Source organism: Ahaetulla prasina, chromosome 1 (assembly GCF_028640845.1).
Source record: "Ahaetulla prasina isolate Xishuangbanna chromosome 1, ASM2864084v1, whole genome shotgun sequence".
Taxonomy (NCBI): Eukaryota; Metazoa; Chordata; class Lepidosauria; order Squamata; family Colubridae; genus Ahaetulla; species Ahaetulla prasina.
Window position 1 is genome coordinate 104,513,492 of NC_080539.1, and position 19,034 is coordinate 104,532,525.

The window sequence follows — 19,034 nt, forward strand, 5'->3', positions numbered from 1 at the left end:
TGACTTCTAGCTCTCTTCCTGAATTTGATACATAGAGATTATGGGCATAGCCAGATGGTCACATTCAAGTGCTATTTGCCAGTCCTTGAGCCAGTTGAAAAATATCCTACCATAAGTTGTTCCTCCAATTGGTTGGCCCTATTCTGCCATGATAACACGAGCAGAGGTTTCTGCTGTCCTTATTACTTTAATGCAGGTCAAATTACAAAGTTGATTCCTCCAGTTTTGGTTCTCCTCTAATATAGTATTGCCAGCCAGTGGGGAAAACTACCATAAGGTAGGGTGGAGTTGGATTAATGCAGTTGGGTGCTTGGAGCAACATGTTTAATCACTCCTCAAGTTGCCCAATTAACAAGTAGCAGGGTGTTTCTAAATTGTTAAAGACCGCTAAACCAATGCCCCAAAATAGCACATGTTCCTGTGTACAATCACGAAAGAGAAGCACAATAGTGAAGTGGGAGACACTGATAATTTGAGAACACCATCCTCAACTCGTACAGCTAGAGAATGGCAACGCCATTACATATATGTAAGTCCTCTCCACGTGGCTGGCAACATTCAGAAGTAGTCTGCATTCCCTGAAGCTGGAACAGAATAGGCAAAATCATTCTGCCATGGTTAGGGCAATGTGAAGATAAAGCTTTACATATACACAAGCTGTACACATAATTTGCCATTTTATAAAAACACAGTGAACTACATATTATACATAAGTCGTAGCACATGGATTTAATGTGCTTTCGTTTCTATAGATCCACTGCAACATAATCAACTGATCTTTCTTAGGAACACCAATTCCACTTTAAACAGATAGTTTGTACTGAAGGAGGCAAGAGAAAGAATGCATTTTGTTTTGCGTTGCTCTGGTATCCTGGGAAGGAGAGGCAAAAAGTTTTGTGCAACCCAGCAATGAATCTTCCCCTTGTTGGCAAGACAGCTACAGTAAATGTGCTTCCTGCTGTTTAATTCATTTCTCTGAACTTGTTCGGTATTAAGAAGATGGCTGGAAGGAGGAAACAACTCTTCCAAGCCGGGGTTCTCTCCTCAACCCATCTTGCCTTCCCCACGTCTGCCAAAGAAAATCACCATTACGTTTTGAGCAACTGGCTTATGAAGCGGAGGTTGTCCGCCCCCTCCCTAAGGATGGAGATTTGGGCAGGGCAGCCAAAGGCAGCGCTCTTAGCATGCTTTCGTTTCGGCATTTTGGCGCTCGGAGAGAAGGCAAACCCGTTTCAGCCCTCTTCCCTCGGGGAAGAAAGGGTTACTTGAGTCTCCGTCAAACCCTGACAGTCACCAGAGACTCCCTCCAGTTAAGAGAAAAACAAGCTTGCACCTGGCAACTGCGGCCAGACACGTTCTGGCCAGCTCGTTCGCTCTCTCGCTTTGTTCTAGCAGCTGCCTCGCTGCTTTGGATGCAGGTGGAAAAAAAAGATGGACTTTGCTATCTATAAAAATGTTTAATAGCGAGGACCAGCTTCCGCCTCACCTCCCCAGGGATCAAAGGTGCCGGGTCGCTAATGGCACGCAGGCAGGCAAGGCGGCGCAGCAAGGCGAGGCAAGGAAAAGTTTGCGCGCCTTCCTTCGAAGCCGCTGCTTTGCCTGCGCGCCCGCCCGCCCGCTTGCTGTTGCGCTTCATTAAAAACAACAGCAGCAAAAAAAGGCGGGGAAATCTGCACCTCTGGGAGGGCGCCGGGAAATGCTGAGGAATCTCTCGGCCCGAAACGGGGCAACGGGACGGGGCAGGGACGCAACTCGAGGGCCCGTAGCAGATAATTAATTTCTCTCAGTCCTCGGCTCGAGCAGGCATTGTGTCTGCTCATTTATGCTAATCTGGGCCGATGGATCACTCCGCAGGCTCCCGAGCGCCGAGCGGGCAGAGCGGTCCCCTTACAAAGAGCGTGCGGGGTGACGTGCCCCGCCTTTTGTTTGTGAATGGAAAAAAGAAAAAAGGCCCAGCTGCCAACCAAGTCACGCTCATTGGCGCAGTGGGGAGTGGGCAGACCTTTTTTTTTTTTTTAATCAATAAGGCCACCCTAGAAGTAAAAGGTCTCTGGCTTCGAAAGAGGAGCATCGCTTCGCGTTTCAATCTGAACGGGAGACGATGCGGTGTTCTTGGCTACATAGCAATGCGGGAGGGTGGGAGGGGAGGCTGTGCTAAAAGCTCCCTTTTGGGATGCAGGTTTACATCTGACATGTGACGTGAAACGCTCTCACCTCCTCAGTTTTTGCTTGCCTCTGAGTTGAACGAGAAGTTCCCTTTTGATGAGGAGAACGTGATCAAGCAGCCTTTCCACACACACACACACACACCCCACCTTTTTTTTAATTTAACCGGAAAGAAAACACCAACCAACTCACTTGTGATCTTTCCCACAGATTGGGGTGTGTGTTTGTGTGTGGTTTCCTATAACTTAATCCACTTGTTTCTTTTGACTGTATCATTGAGTTTGGTGAATTTTGCCAAATGAAGTAGAAAAGTGTACTTGCTCTTTTTGCATTACAGGTAGTCCTCAACTTGTAACAGTTCATGTAGTGACTTTTCAATGTTACACTGAAAAAAGTGACTTATGACTGTTTTTCAAAGGTACAGCTGTTGCAGCATCCCCATGGTCATGTGATCAAAATTCAGATGCTTGGCAACTGACTCGGGTGAAATTCACTTACCTTCCCATCCGGTTTGCAAAAGTACGTGTGCCATCATCCGCACATGCTCAAAGCCTTCTGCGCAGAGGCTTAAAATCATCACAAAAAAAGCGACGTCATGACATCCGCAGGGGTGGGCAGAGCCTCCGTCAGCCACCGCTACCGGTTCGCCTGAGCCGGATAGAACCTGCTGAATTTTACCCCTGAACTGACTCATTTATGATGGATACAGCATCCTGTGGTCATGTGATCCATCTTTTGTGACCTTCTGACAAGCAAACTCAATGGGGAAGCCAGATTCACATAGCAGCCATGTTATTAACCGCAGTGAGTCACTTAACAACTGTAGCAAGTAATGTACAATGGGACAAAATTTACTTTAAAAATGCCTCACTTAGCAACAGAAATTTTGGGCTCAATTGTGGTCATAAGTCGAGGACTACCTCTATTCTACTGAAATCTAGATGGCATTATCTAAAAGGCAGAGCTTCCTCAAGACACACCTTGCAGATTATTTTGTCTCTCCACAAGTTCTTCTGAGCCATTTGACATCTAGATCAGTGGTGGGTTGCTACCAGCGGCGGGAGGCTCCGCCCACCTGCCTGGATGTCATCAAATACACTCTGCACATGCGCAGAAGTGGCGTGAGCGCGAGCGAACCAGCAGCAAAAGTAAGTGAAATCCACCCCTGATCTATATGTAATTGCTGAAGCTGCGCCACAGAAAATATTAGATGGGACCAAGATTATATTTCATTCTGTTCACTTTTAATAAAAGAAAAAAATAAAGGATTATTTTCCAAGCACAGCCTGGATTCATTTATGGAGATTTCTTTAACTAATTTACAGACTGCTTTCTCAACCTATTGCTCTCTAGATATGTTTCAACTTGAACTTCAGGAATTACGGCTTGTATAATAGATTCTCTATGCATATTGAGAATTCCGGGAGTTAGGGTCCAAACATACTGTATATGAGGGCACCAAGTTTTGAGAAGGATACAGTTTAGTGTCAGTACAATTTTAAAATGATACCAAAAGAAATCGATAGAAACCAGCAACATCAGTGAAAGTTGTGGCAAAATTTTGAATGCAGCATCTTTTTGTACATGTTTTGTGCACAATTGCAACATCACACATCATAAATAAAAGGGGTTGAACTTTCTAAAGAAAGCAGCACATTCCTGTAATCCATGATAAAGCATCCCTTTAGCCTCAGTAATTTAGGCTAGAATAATATTAATTTGAGAATACAATTACATCAAATTGCTTTAAAGCTTTATACAGATTTAAGAGCTGGAAGGGACCTTGTAGGTAGGTCATCTAGTCCAACTCCTTGCCCAAGCAGGAGACCCTACACAGGGGTGTCCAAACATGACAACTTTAAGACTTGTGGACTTCAACTCCCAGAATTCCTCAGCCAGCTTGCTGGCTGAGGAATTCTGGGAGTTCAAGTCCACAAGTCTGAAAGTTGCCAAGTTTGGACACCCCTGCCCTACACCATTTCTGACAAATGGCAGTCCAATGTCTTCTTGAAGTCTCCAGTGATGAAGCTCCCACAACTTCTGAAGGTAAGCTGTTCCATTGGTTGATTGTTCTCCCTGTCAGAAAATTTCTCTTTATTTCCAGGTTAAATCTCTCCTTGTTCAGTTTCCATCCATTATTCCTTGTCTGGCCTACAAGTTCTTTAGAAAGCAGCTTGACCTCTTCCTCTCTGTGGCAGCCCCTCAAATATTGGAACACTGCTATCATGTATCCCCTTATCATTCTCTTCGCTAGACTACCCATGCGCAGTTTCTGTAACTGTTCTTCATATGTTTTAGTCTCCAGTCCCCTAATCATCCTGGTTGCTCTTCTCTGCACTTTTTCTAGAGTGTCAGCATCTTTTTTATAGTGTGGTGACCAAAACTGGATGCAGTACTCTAGATACGGTATTACTAAGGCTTTATAGAGTGGTATTAGTAACTCACTTGATCTTGATTGTATCCCTCTGTTAATGCAACTTAGCATTGCATTGGATTTTTTGCCTGCTGCTGCACACTGATGGCCCATATTTAGCTGGTTGTCCACTAAAACTCCAAGATCCCTCTCACATTTAGTGCTATTAAGCCTGGTTTCACCCAGTCTATATGTGTACTTTTGGTTTTTCTTGCCTAAGTGTAGGACTTTACTTTTCTCTACATTGAATTTCATTTTGTTAGATAGGGCCCAGTATTCAAGTCTGTCAAGATCCATCTGGATCTTGAGCCTATCTTCTAGAATGTTAGCTATTCCTGCCAGTTTAGTATCATCTGCAAATTTGGTAAGTTCCCCTTCTATTCCCTCATCTAAATCATTTATGAAGATATTGAAGAGTACTGGGCCTAAGACGGAACCTTGTGGCACCCCACTGCTTACTTCCCTTTATGTAATAGACTTAGACCCATTAGGGACTACTCGTTGAGTACGGTTTATCAGCCAGTTGCAAATCCATCTGGTGATGCTATCCCACTTTTTTCTAGCTTACCGAGACCATGATTTCTTTCCTGGCTGTTTGTCAGTCCTCTAGGTAAGTAATAAACACTACTGCTTTCCCATTTTTGGGTCTTGGTCTTTCAAGAAATGACATACCGTATATACTCGAATATAAGCCGATCCGAGTATAAGCCGAGGTCCCCAATTTTACCCCAAAAAACTGGGGTAAACTGGGGACTCGAGTATAAGCCGAGGGAGGGAAATGAGGCAGCTACCGGTCAGGGAAAGCCTCCCTCCCTCAGCCGAGAAGGCTGGCGGCTCCCCCGCCCCGCCCTCTCACTGCACCGGCAGGGCTTCCCCGCGCTAATGCAAAAGCCGGCTAAGTTTGCACCATCCGGTATAATGTGAAAAAAAGAAAAGAAAAAAAAACTCGAGTATAAGCCGTATATACTCGAGTATAAGCCGAGGGGACGTTTTTCAGCACAAAAAACATGCTGAAAAACTCGGCTTATACTCGAGTATATACGGTATTTGTTTTGTCCTCTTAATAGTTTCTATGGCTTCCTTTTACATTGCCTAGTGAACATGGGCTATGTTGAAGAAGTGCAAACCTCTTCTATTTTTGGTCTTGCTCTAGACAATGCATTTTTTGCATTCCTATCCCCTAACATCCAGTATTGGACTCAAAATGAAACTGGAAGCCTTCTATGATTCTGTTTCCAATGTTGAAAAATTTAGGAATATAAATATTTATGGGAACAGATGTCAATGCCTGGGCGTTAGGCAGGAAAAAGTTATATATCTCTAGGACAGAACATTAATATGTCTATCATGCCCTTTCAAGTTATGGGGGAATCCACTTTTTTATATACTTTTAAGGGGATTATTTTTTTATGTTTCTCTATGTATTCAAATACTTTTTCAAAAGTCTGGAATATAATCCTCCTATCTGAAGGCCATTAATTTGAGGAAAGCTGGAATAAGCCAAACATACTCAATGCAGAATTACTGAATTATTTGTGACTTTAATAAAAACTAAGATCCAATTTGTCTACTAGATTGGATATACAACAACTATCTTAACCATCTATGTTACACCAATGTGTCAAGTGGATATAGCTAGGCTTAGATTTTACTTGCACAGGTAAAAAAAAACAAATTCCCAAAACTGAAAAACTCTTCTAGCCTATCAAAAATACTTTTTTTAACAAGCAATTAATTACCTCTAAATTTTAATAAATAAAACACTTTTTGAATAAATGCCAATAGATTGCAGATCCCTGCTCCTTCACTAAAGAGAGAAGCAGAATCTGTGCTAGACAGTTAATTTAGCAATTTACAAAAATAAAGAGACATTGGGCTAGAACCTTAATTATGAAATAAATAAACATAGCACTCTAAATATATTTTCTCATGTTTTCTCTTTCTTTTTTATTCATTATTGATTCAGTCTTGAAATTGCAAAATAAAAGTCACTGAGATTCCTCCTGAGAGCCACAGATTTCTCTATAGGCATTGCATGTATAATTTGCTATTACTTTTTTTTTCAATTTGGTGGTCTTTCATTATTGGACAGTGCAATCCTATAGGGATAGGAGAGAGGAAACCGAGAGAAAAAAATTAAATCAACCAGATCTCTAGTGTCTAGTGAATTGATTAATGCTCTCTTTCTGCCCAAATATCTGTTTTTGCCATTAGTAACCAAGCAGAAATGGCAAGAATAAGGGCAATGAAGGTGTTTGTAACTGTTGTAGAGAGTCTCTATAAGGCAGTAACAAGACCCCACTCAATCCTAATTTTTTCAAGATATTCTCTTAGAGACTCATTGAATGCAACCTTACTCTAGTTTGATTGGATGTTGATGAATAGATTGCCTTCTAGGTTCCATTTCCTTAAAAAGTCATCTAATTTAAGTCTGGGCTGAGGTGCAGGTAATATAATACCCACATTCAATATACTATTAACTCAGTGTATAGGAAAAGATCTTTGGTTCCCTTTTATCTTCCACCTTCAATAGTACAAAGAACAGTCTTTGATAGACAAGTAGCCAAAGCACTGAAATCGGATTAATCTGAGCGCTGATCCTTAAACACCTTTCGTGACTAAGCAGAAATTCTGCCGATATTTTTTTTAAATATCAGAACTGTTTGGATGCAAGCTTGATTGTATCTGCCAAATTAAATTCCACAGAAGTTAGTTGACTACTGTACGTTTGCCCTCTCCTTCAAAAACATAATAAGTCTTTGGGTACATTTTGCCTCAATTAGCATGCTCAATGTTACCGTAGACAGGTATTTCCTTTTCTCAGCTATTACCTGCCAAGTAATAGATCAATTGCCACTTTCAAAGTGGATAAGCTTTGATTTAAAAAAAAGATGAAGATGCATACGACTTAATCAAGTTTTTAAAGGTGGCAATTATGTTACCAGGAGATATGATGTGTGGAATATTTGTGTGGAATTATGGCATGCTACCTGTGTTTTTGCAGAGCCAAAAGTAAATATACCCCAAGGTAAATTATTACAGCTCATTCTTATTCATTGCAACATTTTAATAAGCATTTTAGCCTGATGTGTGTGTTCTTTTTCCTCACATGCTGTGGTCTTAAATTTGATGGCAATTAGATAAGACTAATAAAAGGAAGAAATAGAATCTTGACAGAACATTTTCAGCCCAGGTGTTCCTAAAGAGCAAAGCTTCCATTTGCTGCCAAAGTAGTCAAAAGTTTTGCATTTGGATTCTTATGAATCGTTGTGAAGATGTTTGCTCTGTGACAGCACAATTCCCCTCTGTGTCGGATCAGCATAGACAGCTGTGTCTTTCAACAATGGGAGGCATTGTTAGGACAACTTTAAAGAAGGTTCTTTAAGTTAATGTGATTATGCAAATATTGCTTGAACTACCTTCTATCTTTCACAAGTGAACACATTTCACTGTATGCCTCTAGTTCTGCTGTTCAACCTTGAACTCTCCGTTAAGCAAACCAATTCTAACCTACAAATACACTCTGGTGCGACCAGTTTGCTTTACTCTAAAGCTTCTGATTTGGAGAGACCACCAGCAATAGACTGGACTGTAAGACTAAATTTCATTCAGGAACAGATTTTGAGATTTGGATACACATAGATTTCCTTGTCCTCAAATAAGGTATTATTCTCAGTTGTCTTTAGCTGCTGTCGTGGTATCATTTGTGGAAAGGGAAGAGCTCCTGTGATTCATTAATGCAGGGCTGTCAAACTCGTGGCCCATGGGCTGGATGCGTCACACACTGGCCTCGCCCATGTCTGGTTTAGTGAAGGGAAAAAGGTTGCGATATGTTACATGATGCTGTCGTGATGACATGAGTTTGACACCCCTGCATTAATGGAACAGAGTCATTTGGTTCTTTTGCTACAGGGATATAGTAGTAGAGCTTTTTGTTACTATTTGAAGATGTAGAAAGGGCTGATTATATAATCTGATGAGAAGTTTCCCAGTTCCTTGTCTCTGGGCAAACCAGATTGTCACAGCTGAGATTTGTCATGGAAAACACAGATTTTGTTTGTTCATTTATGGAAGGGTTCAGGCTCAGTTCAGATGTGGTTTAGACTTGATGATGATTGTGTAGAACAGGGGTGTCAAACTGGTGGTCCATAGGCTGGATGTATCATGCACAGGCCACGCCCACCCCAGATCCACGAAGGGGGAAAACATCGCGAATCGTCACGTGATGGCAATGTGACACTGCAAGTTTGACACCTGTGCTTTAGAATAGAATAGAATAGAATAGAATAGAATTTTTTATTGGCCAAGTGTGATTGGACACACAAGGAATTTGTCTTTGTCTTGTCTTCTAGAAGATGTAGTTCCAGATCAGGAAAGTCAATAAAGATAACTTCATCATCATGTAGAATTTACTCATTAAATTAAGTATCAGAATGGAAAATTTTGATGGAAGGTTTCCGTTGCAAATGTTTAAAGCAATAACACATTTAAATTTCTGGTATACCTTGTAGAAAACATTAGGAGTTCATTAAGCATCTTTTTCATCAAGAATTCTGACCCAGTTTTGAAAATGCATCACAGGAGATAAACTTCCTAGTATTTTAAAATTAATAAAGAAGAGAATGGTTTCAGAGTGCCCAGAATACTTCTTTAACAGTATATAGTTTAGGGAAGAAAACATATAATAAAAATTAACTTTTAAAACATGTTTAAGTTACATTAATTATTTTTTCACCAGCTCCAAACTGACTCTGTGCAGTCCTGAATGTAACAAATAAATAAAATTACAATATATATTTTAAAAGCAACGTTGCAAACAAGAATTGCAATCATGCCAGTTTTCACACAAACTTATTCATTCTGTATTTCAGAAGCATCACTAGTTTGTACTACTCAGTGACTTACTTTACGTGCAGGCCTGACCTATGTCTTCCTACCTGAACATTTGCAGCTTAGCCTTAGAGTCAGGAAGGAGTACTAGGTATGTTCACTGCCTTGAGTTATTTTTAAAAATAATAAAGATGGGATAAAATAATCTAAATAAATAGTCTCTCGGGGAGGCACTTATTCGGCAGATGTAGAATAAACAATGGATTATATCAGGCACCGTCTTGCCAGAATTTAATTTACCCATCCAGTGTGTACATTTTTGGAAGATAAATGTTAACAGCCCTGCTCTGTCTGAAATGAGGGTGACACGTACAGGACAACAGGTCTTCTCTGTGGGTAGCTGCCTCTAGAATGGAACCTTTACACCAGGGGTGGGTTCTACTTACCTTTACTACTGGTTCGCAATGGGGCCGTGCGTGCGCATGCACATGTTGTGACCCAGGTTCCTGGACCCGGACTCCTGGACTCGGATGATTCAGAAAGTGAGGGAGAAGACCTGGCAAGCCCTGCTTCTCTTGGGCCCTCTCCCTCCCTGGCACCCATTCAAAGGGAGGAGGAGGGGCCGGCAAGGCCTGATTCTCTCGAGCCTTCTTCTGATTTGGCAACGCCCCAAGAACAGTTTTGGAGTGATGCAAGACTGCGCAGATGTGACCGGCGCGCGCAGCAGAAGCAGCATTGGGATAAAGCCAAGGAATGATGGTCATGCAGTGACATCTGCAGAGACTATAAATAGGAGGCGGGACTTCCTGGTTTTTTGTCTTGGACAAAGCAATGAATTTGCGCGGGCAAACTGTATCAATGGAGGGAAGAATATATTCGTGAGTAATTCTGGCCTTATCTATAATTTCCTCGTTATCTCCAGAAACTTGGCAGGCCTGTGGGTAGACGTGGCCAGGACATTTATCTATGTAAATAAAGTAGAAGAGGAGGCCTTTGACTGACTCTTTGTTGGGAGTATTGGGGGAGGGAAACAGAACAGCGCAGAAGCTTCCTGATGATGTTCAGGTCAGTGGGCGGAGCTTCCCGCTGGTTTTATTACCGGTTCTTGTGAACCGGTCCGAACCGGGGGCAACCCACCACTGCTTTACACCCAGAAGTGTGTAAAGTTTCTTCCCTTATGGGTTTTAGAATATCTTTAAGACTGGTTTTATTTCAGCAGGCTTACTCTAAAATAAAATACATCTTAAATACATCCCGGGAGAAAAAAATTATTGCGTTGTCGATTTTTTATTACTGTGATATATTTCTTGTTGCATCTATAGTTTTAACTTGTTGTAAGTTGCTCAGAAACCCTTTGAGTTGGGTGAGCTATAAAAACTGTAAATTAATAAACAAACAGACAAATAATGCAAAACAAGGAAACAATAGGCAACATTTTGATATTAAATTATACATTAATATAAGAAGACCGTGGCAATATTTCTATATAACAATTTTCAGATGCATCAGTGGGTTCTCTATGAATATCAGTCACATAGATAGGCACATTATTCTGAAAATGCTGCCATATGATTTCCCAGCCACGGACATATTACATGATTGGGCTAGTATTTTAACAGCTTATATTGGGTGTCTCCAGGGCAACTACAACATTCTTAAATTAAATACTACTGATGTAATGCTGGGAACACAGGCACATATTTGACTGAGAGTACTGTAGAAGCATGTCTAATTAAGATTCCTGTTCAGCGATATAGATGGGAAGCGGTGACATCACACACCATGTGTGCAGCTTTTCTCTGTGGGCATAAATCCTCAAAACCTTACAGCGATGCTATCATGGTGACTCACTCTGTTTTAAAAGCAACAACTTGTACCTCCTTTATATATGTTTATATATATGTTTATATATACTTTTACGATTGTGCTGATCAGTAATAAACAGATGCATTGAAATATGTGGTGTGTATCTATTGTCTTACCATGTATCCTTGGTGTCTCAGTCTCTGACTGTTTCTCTTGTTTGAACCAAGGCTGCCACTTTCTCTGGTAGATTCTAGATCTCAATCGAGCATGGCTTTTGGGGAAAGTGTGTCAAGTGGACATGCTTCTCAATCAACACTAGGCTGCAGTCTGTAATATATTTTTTATTTCTCAAGAAGGCCTCCAGGGGTACTTGGGACTCAGAAGCATTCCTAGAAATAAAGATTATTTGAGGAAGGAGACTGGCTATTTCCAATATGTTGATACTGGCAGATATTAAGGGCTTCTCTGTGGCTCAATTTCACCAACATGCTCTGTATGTTTGACACATAAAAGCTTTGCAATGTAGCTCTTTATCATATAGTGTGCAGAAATATTATCCAAGTGACTTGAGGTTTTCTGTGTATTCTTAATGGCAGCATGATATTGTACCCTACTGTTGCTAATTCAGGGATTGGTGACCTGTTCAGATGCTGGGTCTTACCTCTCCATGTTAACAAACCAAAAAAGAAACCAAGTGTCTGCAACTACAGTTAAATCTTATAAAATTCACCTACTTTATATTCTGCTCTTCTCACATTTTTCATAATGCCTCATGCAAAGAAATTGAAAGCTTGTGAAATATGGGTGACATTAAGGTCATGTCCCACGATTTTACATTTCAAGTTTTCTATTTCTCCTTCCTTCCTGCCTGCCTGCCTTGCCTTCTTTCTGGCAAATTCTGTCCTCAGGCTGAGCAGTGCTATGCAAAACTTTGAAAGGTGCTTGATTTCAGCAAAGGTTTGTATGATTCTTGAAACTGCTTTGCATGGCAACCCTTCTGTTTAAAGATGACCACATTGATTTGCTTTAGCCGTAGATTCAGCTCTAAGAATTAGTGTGTTAAAATAGAGTCACATTTGCTATTGAAACTACTGGCTTGTTACAATTGCATATTCCAGGAATGTAAACCTGTTTTTGAGTAAATAGGGTTCACAATTAAACTTTTGAAATATTGAATTAGACTAGACTATATCTCTACTTGGAATTGTTGAATTCCTTCTGATGAAACATGCAGGAGGTTTAGGGTAAATGACAGACTCTGATATAAAAGGAAACCCTTCTGTGCCATGAGTTGGTTAGCTTTTCATTCCAGGAGTGTGATTAATACACTCAGTTCTTCCTTTGCTGTGGGGGCTCCCATAGGTGATCAGAGCATAACTTTAATATGTATTAATATTTCCAGTAGTGTCTTTAGAATATACTGTATATTGACACAAATTTAAAAAGCAAATCTAAGGGTAATAACAGAACAAATAAATCAGTACTACCTTTGCCCAGTATATAGTGTACTTTCAGCTACAAAAATGATGGCTATGAATAATGAAATTATGGTTTCATTACATACAACACATGTGAAGGATGCAGTCTGGATAATGCTGATAGACATGTTTACAATTTATTATCCTTTTGTTTAATATGCTTATTTAAATTTATACTCTAGAACTCAATGTGGCATACATAGTATGCGTTTGTATTTTTTTTTTCCTTCCAGCAGCTATGACTACTTGTTCTTACAACTAGTTTGCTATTGCTGATTTCTTCTGTTGCTTCTGAGAGTTGTAACTCTTCAAGAGTTTTATGCTCTTGAAAAATGCTATGCAATTCTCTGGTGTGGGTATATGAAAAAAAGACAGGCAGAGGACAGGAGGATAGAAATTTATTAAATTAAAATAATATAATGTGGTTATTGGGGAAATCTAACAGTGATGGCCAAGCCAAGTGGCTATCTTAGAACCAACTTCTATCTATCGATAAAAAGGAAGTGAAAAGCAAACTAAGCTAAAAACATGTTAAAAGAATTGTGGTTTAAGGAGGGACACTTAGAAGAAACACAGCTGGGCTATTTTACTACAGTACAGCTGGGCTATTTTATTATACTCACAACTCATCTGAGTAGTTCTAGTCTGAGAGCCTGAATCGTTGCCAAACTTCTTAACAGGTAGCAGGGGAAAGGCATAATTTATTGCGGTGCTTAACCCTTCCTTCACCTTATTTTTCTACTTTTCTACTTTTTCATGGCACGGATGCGGAATAAAGCTCTTCACTTTCCACTTCTCCAGATCTGCCCAATTTTGAATGACTAGAGCAGGGGTGTCAAATTCACGACCCATGGACTAGATGCATCATGCACTGGCCATCCCTACTCCCGTTTTAGCAAAAAGTTGTGATGTCACGTGATGATCTGACACTGCATGTTTGACACACCTGGACTTTAGGATCACTCATCCAATAGGATCCATTCAATTTGCTTCAAAATCAAACACTCATCAGTTAATAAGGACCCTACAATCAAGTTGTAGTTAAATTGGTATCTAAATTTACAGACTAGTCTTTTGTTATCATATAATCTATCTCTATGGGTAGTTTTGGTAGAAGTAAATGCCAGTTAATGGCAGAAAATAGTAGGGATATTTTGCAACATGCTATTGAATTTTTTTTGTGCATCAGTACATGAGTAGGATTTCCTGAACATAACTCTCTTGAACCTGTGATTTCAAGGTTTCAACTATGGGGTTTCAATAACTGAATGGATAAAGAACATCAGTTTAGACTGTTGTTAGAGGTGACCACAGAGGACAATGAAGAAATATTATAACACCAATTCCACCTTTTATGCACTTGCATGAAATATTATGAAATATTAAAAGGCATGGCATGCATTGTAATATAACAATTATTTCTATTTGGTGTTGTCATTGTAGATTAATTGGAACAGTATTATATGCTTATGTAGTTAGGCATTCTGTTAATTTTTACTGAATCTATTGATTAATACAGAGAGTTCGATTTAGAGATGAGGTTATAGAAAATGGGGTGAGGTATGGAATGAAGATGTATTTCATTTATTTTAAGAGATAGTAATAAGGTAATGTTGAATATACATTGGGGATGAAGGGGAAAGGTTTATTTTTCTTATTATTTCTCTTTTTTGGGGAGTTAATTTTTAATATTTCTTTTTAAATGTATTTTTGTTAGATTCTTGTGTATTTTTATCTCCTTAATATAGTTCAATAAAATCCATTGAAAACTTGGTGTAGTGCCTGTCTGTTTATAGAGATTACATAAAAATGGAACAAATTATATTGTAAATAATTAGTAATGTTGGATGTGAAAGATGCACAGTACGCTACTATATGGTAAAATGGGTTTCTTGCAATATTCTCATGGATAAATTGGGAATTGGTTTATGCCGTGTAATTTGTATTATTTTCTGCAAACGCTGGATTATCATTGCTTTTTCAGATATTATTTCAAATTCCCCTGAAGCTGCAACACATATCAATTGTGATTAAGACCAAAGTTGCATCAAAGTATCTTTTACAAGCCATTTTGTGGTTAACAACTGCAGTCCAGTCTTATTTGACTTTTATTGTGTTGAATGCTTTGGACAAAACATATCTCTTAGAAATATAGGAATGTTACGTATCAAAACTCCAATCCTATATCTTCAGGATCTAGTCCCACGGTACAAGCCACTAGTTAACTAGAAATTTTGAAAAAAGACACTTTTTTGTATATAGATATCGGAAATTTCAAGGGCTCTTGAACTGCTTTTTAAATTACAGGCAAAGTTTTGGTAGTTCTATTTTTTTACACTCTATGAAAAAAATTAGGGCAAGATCATTTAAATGTGTTTGTCATGTAGCAATAGATCTTCCCAAATTGTTGCCCCACCACCATGCCCTTTAGATATATTACTTGAAAACATTGTGGTCTGTTTGAGAAATGGTTGAGTTCCTTCACTGCCCTAATCAGGAAGCATTTGTTTGGTGGGGTCTTAATGCCACAGCTTATGTCTGTTTGTTATATGAACCCTCCAATTGTGACTTAACCAAGTCTAAGCAAACCATAGGGGACACGGTGGCTCAGGGGCTAGGACGCTGAGCTTGTCAATCGAAAGGTCGGCAGCTCGGAGGTTCGAATCCCTAGTGCTGCCGTGTAACGGGGTGAGCTCCCGTTACTTGTCCCAGCTTCTGCCCACCTAGCAGTTTCGAAAGCACGTAAAAATGCAAGTAGAAAAAATAGGGACCACCTTTGGTGGGAAGGTAACAGCGTTCTGTGCGCCTTTGGCGTTGAGTCATGCCGGCCACATGACCACGGAGACATCTTCAGACAGCGCTGGTTCTTCGGCTTTGAAACGGAGATGAGCACCGCCTCCTAGAGTCGGCAACGACTAGCACGTATGTGCGAGGGGAACCTTTACCTTTTTTAAGCAAACCATGGTTTACAAAACATGTGAGCCAGACACAACATACATTAGAGATGTGCTGTAATTAAAGCAGGTTAGGGTACTCTGGATCCACAAGTACCTTCTCTGTATCTCTGGCTGCTCTTTAAAGGCACCCCATCTTTCCCAAGGCTGACAGAGGAGTCAAGCAGGTTCAGAAAAATATACATCTGAGTTGCAGTTTCACCACCTCAACTGACTGCAGTCAGAATTATTAAAACCTTGCCATATTGTCCCATGAGAATATAGATGATTCTCTACATAGACTCCTATTGTATGAAACAAGAATTTGGTTGTTTTAGTTTTGAAATGGCAGAAACAGCTTCAACTTAAAATAGGTGAAGCTTACACATTCTAGTATTTTGCAAAACCAACAGAACAAATGGACATAGCTTGATGAGTTTGCTAAAATGCCAGCTTATCTAAGGTAATAAAGAAGCAGTTAATTTTTACAAAATGCCACACTTTATTTATCTACAAGGCAGTACAGTGTATTATAAAAAGTGCAGACAAGGCTGCACCTAATTCTATTAAGGCAGCAATGTCCGACATAAAAAAAAAGAAGCCACTTTCTCTTCACACTGAGAAAAATTCAGATATGGCAGTCCCAAGGCCATAATTTTCTTTTTGAATTGTGCAGAGTCTAAGTATGGAATCTTTAAACATGAGACAATAATTGAAGACGTAAGCAAGATTGTGTTCTCCCAAAATACTAAAGGTCTGCATTCTATGTTTTCAAAACCTTTGAAAATACATACAGGTAGGCACATGAAAACTCTCAATAAGTGTTTCAAAATATTGCTTGTCCAAGAAAAGAGGGAGCATCAAAACAATATTGCAAAAATCAGAAATGCTAGTGCATAGTCAAATAGCTACTTGCTCCCCGACTAGGGTTTTATTTTTTATGTAAAACTTTATGGTCCATCTACATGCTGCAAGTCTGCAGCAGCAAAGAACATTACAAATTAAAAAAAACAAAAACCCAACCCAAAGTCCATTTGGCATTTACAAAATTAAATTACTGAATAAAAATATAATTTGTTTTCATAAAACTATGCTTCATACAGTAAAAATAAAAAATAAAAGCAAGCTTTTCTTAATAAAAAAGGAGAAGCTATCTAGATCTCCATTAAGTAGAACAGTACTTCAAATAATTAAAGGTAAGTGAGCATTTACAGACAAGGTATGCCCCGCCTTAACTTTTATAGTAGCATTTGCAGTAATGCTTTTCTTGCAGTATTTCAGACCAAGACATTTGTTCAATGATTTTAGTATAAGCTACTGATTGAGTGCCAGCTCCCAAAAAGAAAAAAACCAACAAAAACCTAGACAACATTTTCACTGGCACTGGAACTCAGGTAGCAACTCTTCACTGAATTAATACTGTGCACTTGATCTCCCCAAACATTTTTAATCATTTAAAATCATCGTGCTGTTAAAATCTGCATTATTAATAACTGTGTAAAATTGAATACCTGATAACTTAGTACAGTAAAGCATCATCAATGTAAGAAAACGTTTGATCTGTCCATTTCCCTTTTTAAAGTTGGGTGAATTCCAACCTGATTAATATATGCTTTTGTGAATGTATGCACTTTGTGCTGCTCCCAAATGTTGTACCATAACAACAAACAAACAAATATACAAAAATGTTTTTCTCCCATGTAGAAGAATGGTAAATCTAAATCAACTGTTAAAGTGTTTTGAAAAGAGAACGTAATGCTTGTTGGTGGACTTTTACATGACCAGAGTTCGAGCTGAGAATGCGCCCATGTATTTGCGTGCTGGGTCGGAAAAAGTCAGCTGATCTTCCGTCTTCCCGCAGAAAGCTGAATCCCATGTGTTGCTAAAATGCTAAAGACAAAAAGAAGAGAGAAGAATTGAGAAACAGGGTTTTTCTTCTCTTAGGGAGTGCGACATTGAGAAGGGGGAAGTCCAAAGGCTGCCATACAAACCACAATGATAAAATGACAATGGAATGTGTCAAGACACAAGCCCTGGCCTTTTGTACATGCATCTTGACCTCAGATACATAAATCAAGTGTATGGAATTGTAATACATGTTTCATCACTTGTTCCTGTCTTAGATGTTTCTAAGGGAAGTCAATAGATTTCTGCCTAAAACACATAAGCATGGTCCCTTTGGGAAGCAATGAAGTACTCAGGAGGGGACTTAGTCTCATGTAAAGACCAGTCAAGAAGAGCTCAACCCTGACCTCCAAAAACCTGTTTAGTCTAACTTGTTACCAGCTTTCTAATTAATTTGGTACTCTTTCTCCAATCCGCTTTGTTTATTAAACTTCTGATTGCCTGAATAAGAACAGATCATTACATTTTGATTAGGAATCCGTTATTCTCTTCAAAGGCTTCTATTACAAATTGCTAAAATAATAGGAGCCATGCCAGAAGATGATAAGTTTCTAATGTCTTCTCAACCTTTTATTAAGCTTTGCGAACTTGAGCAGGAACAAACTTCTATGTTTTGTGCTTCTAAAAGATGACTATTATCTGGTTGTCATGTTACTTTCAGGACATTTCTATGAGAATAATTCTGATTTGCAATGTGGTTATTTATTCCGTATATGAATCATAGGGTGCAGCAGGTAACATGAAATTCAGGGTTATGATAAAATGGATGATAGATTCAACATGACATCAGTCTCCATTGTCCTGTGCTAAGGGAAACAATGAATCTTAAGACAGCCTTGTTCTATATCACCCTGCTTGGATGTTAAGACCCTTTAAGCTCTTCTGATGCATAAGAGAAGAAATAACAACTGCAAAACTTCCCATGTGCTCTTTTAGGTATGCTGAAGTGGAATATGTGCCTGAAGTCTTTCTTCTACTTCTCCTCGCCCTCTGACATTTATATTTGTCTGGGCCCTTTCAAGTTTTTAGGCTTTGGACCTTAAGACACTGTGCATTCTGTGCTTTAGCAGACTGCTGCTACTTTTAGAACTGCTATATATTCTGCATGTCTTGAACTGAAAAACAGTGTATTAAAACCAAGCTAACACTTAAAATCTTTACATTAATTCACAAAAGGAGGGCAGTCTTCCCTTGAGAAATGTAGGGGGAAAGGTGAAAGGCCTGGCATAGAAACACATTACTTGCGGTGTTTACAAAGATTGAAAACTCAACACAACACTCTGTTGGAAAATGATAAACTTGTTCTATAGCCTTGCAAACTATCTCTTGCTGCCTCCAGTCATCAGAAAGGGCAAAAATGTCAACATACTATGGAATTTGCTGATAGAGATAAGTATTGCTTTCTTCTAACCCATTTGTTAAAATTTACTGGTGGGCAACCAGAACTAGTACTTTCACAGCAGCAATTCCAGCAACCCTAATTATAAAACCTGCAAAGACACA

The 19,034-nt window shown here is 39.3% G+C and overlaps 1 protein-coding gene across 4 annotated transcripts in view; it reads right to left on the reverse strand.

Moving 5' to 3' along the window:
- Positions 1 to 16,350: 16,350 nt before the first annotated feature.
- MYB (MYB proto-oncogene, transcription factor) overlaps positions 16,351 to 19,034 on the reverse strand; it is a 42,495-nt gene continuing 39,811 nt past the window's right edge. For all 4 annotated transcript variants that reach the window (XM_058171391.1, XM_058171384.1, XM_058171378.1 and 1 more), the window contains one exon: positions 16,351 to 17,516. In XM_058171391.1, the coding sequence (XP_058027374.1) occupies positions 17,400 to 17,516 (117 nt within the window). In that variant the 3' untranslated portion in view covers positions 16,351 to 17,399. The remainder of the gene's footprint in view (positions 17,517 to 19,034) is intronic.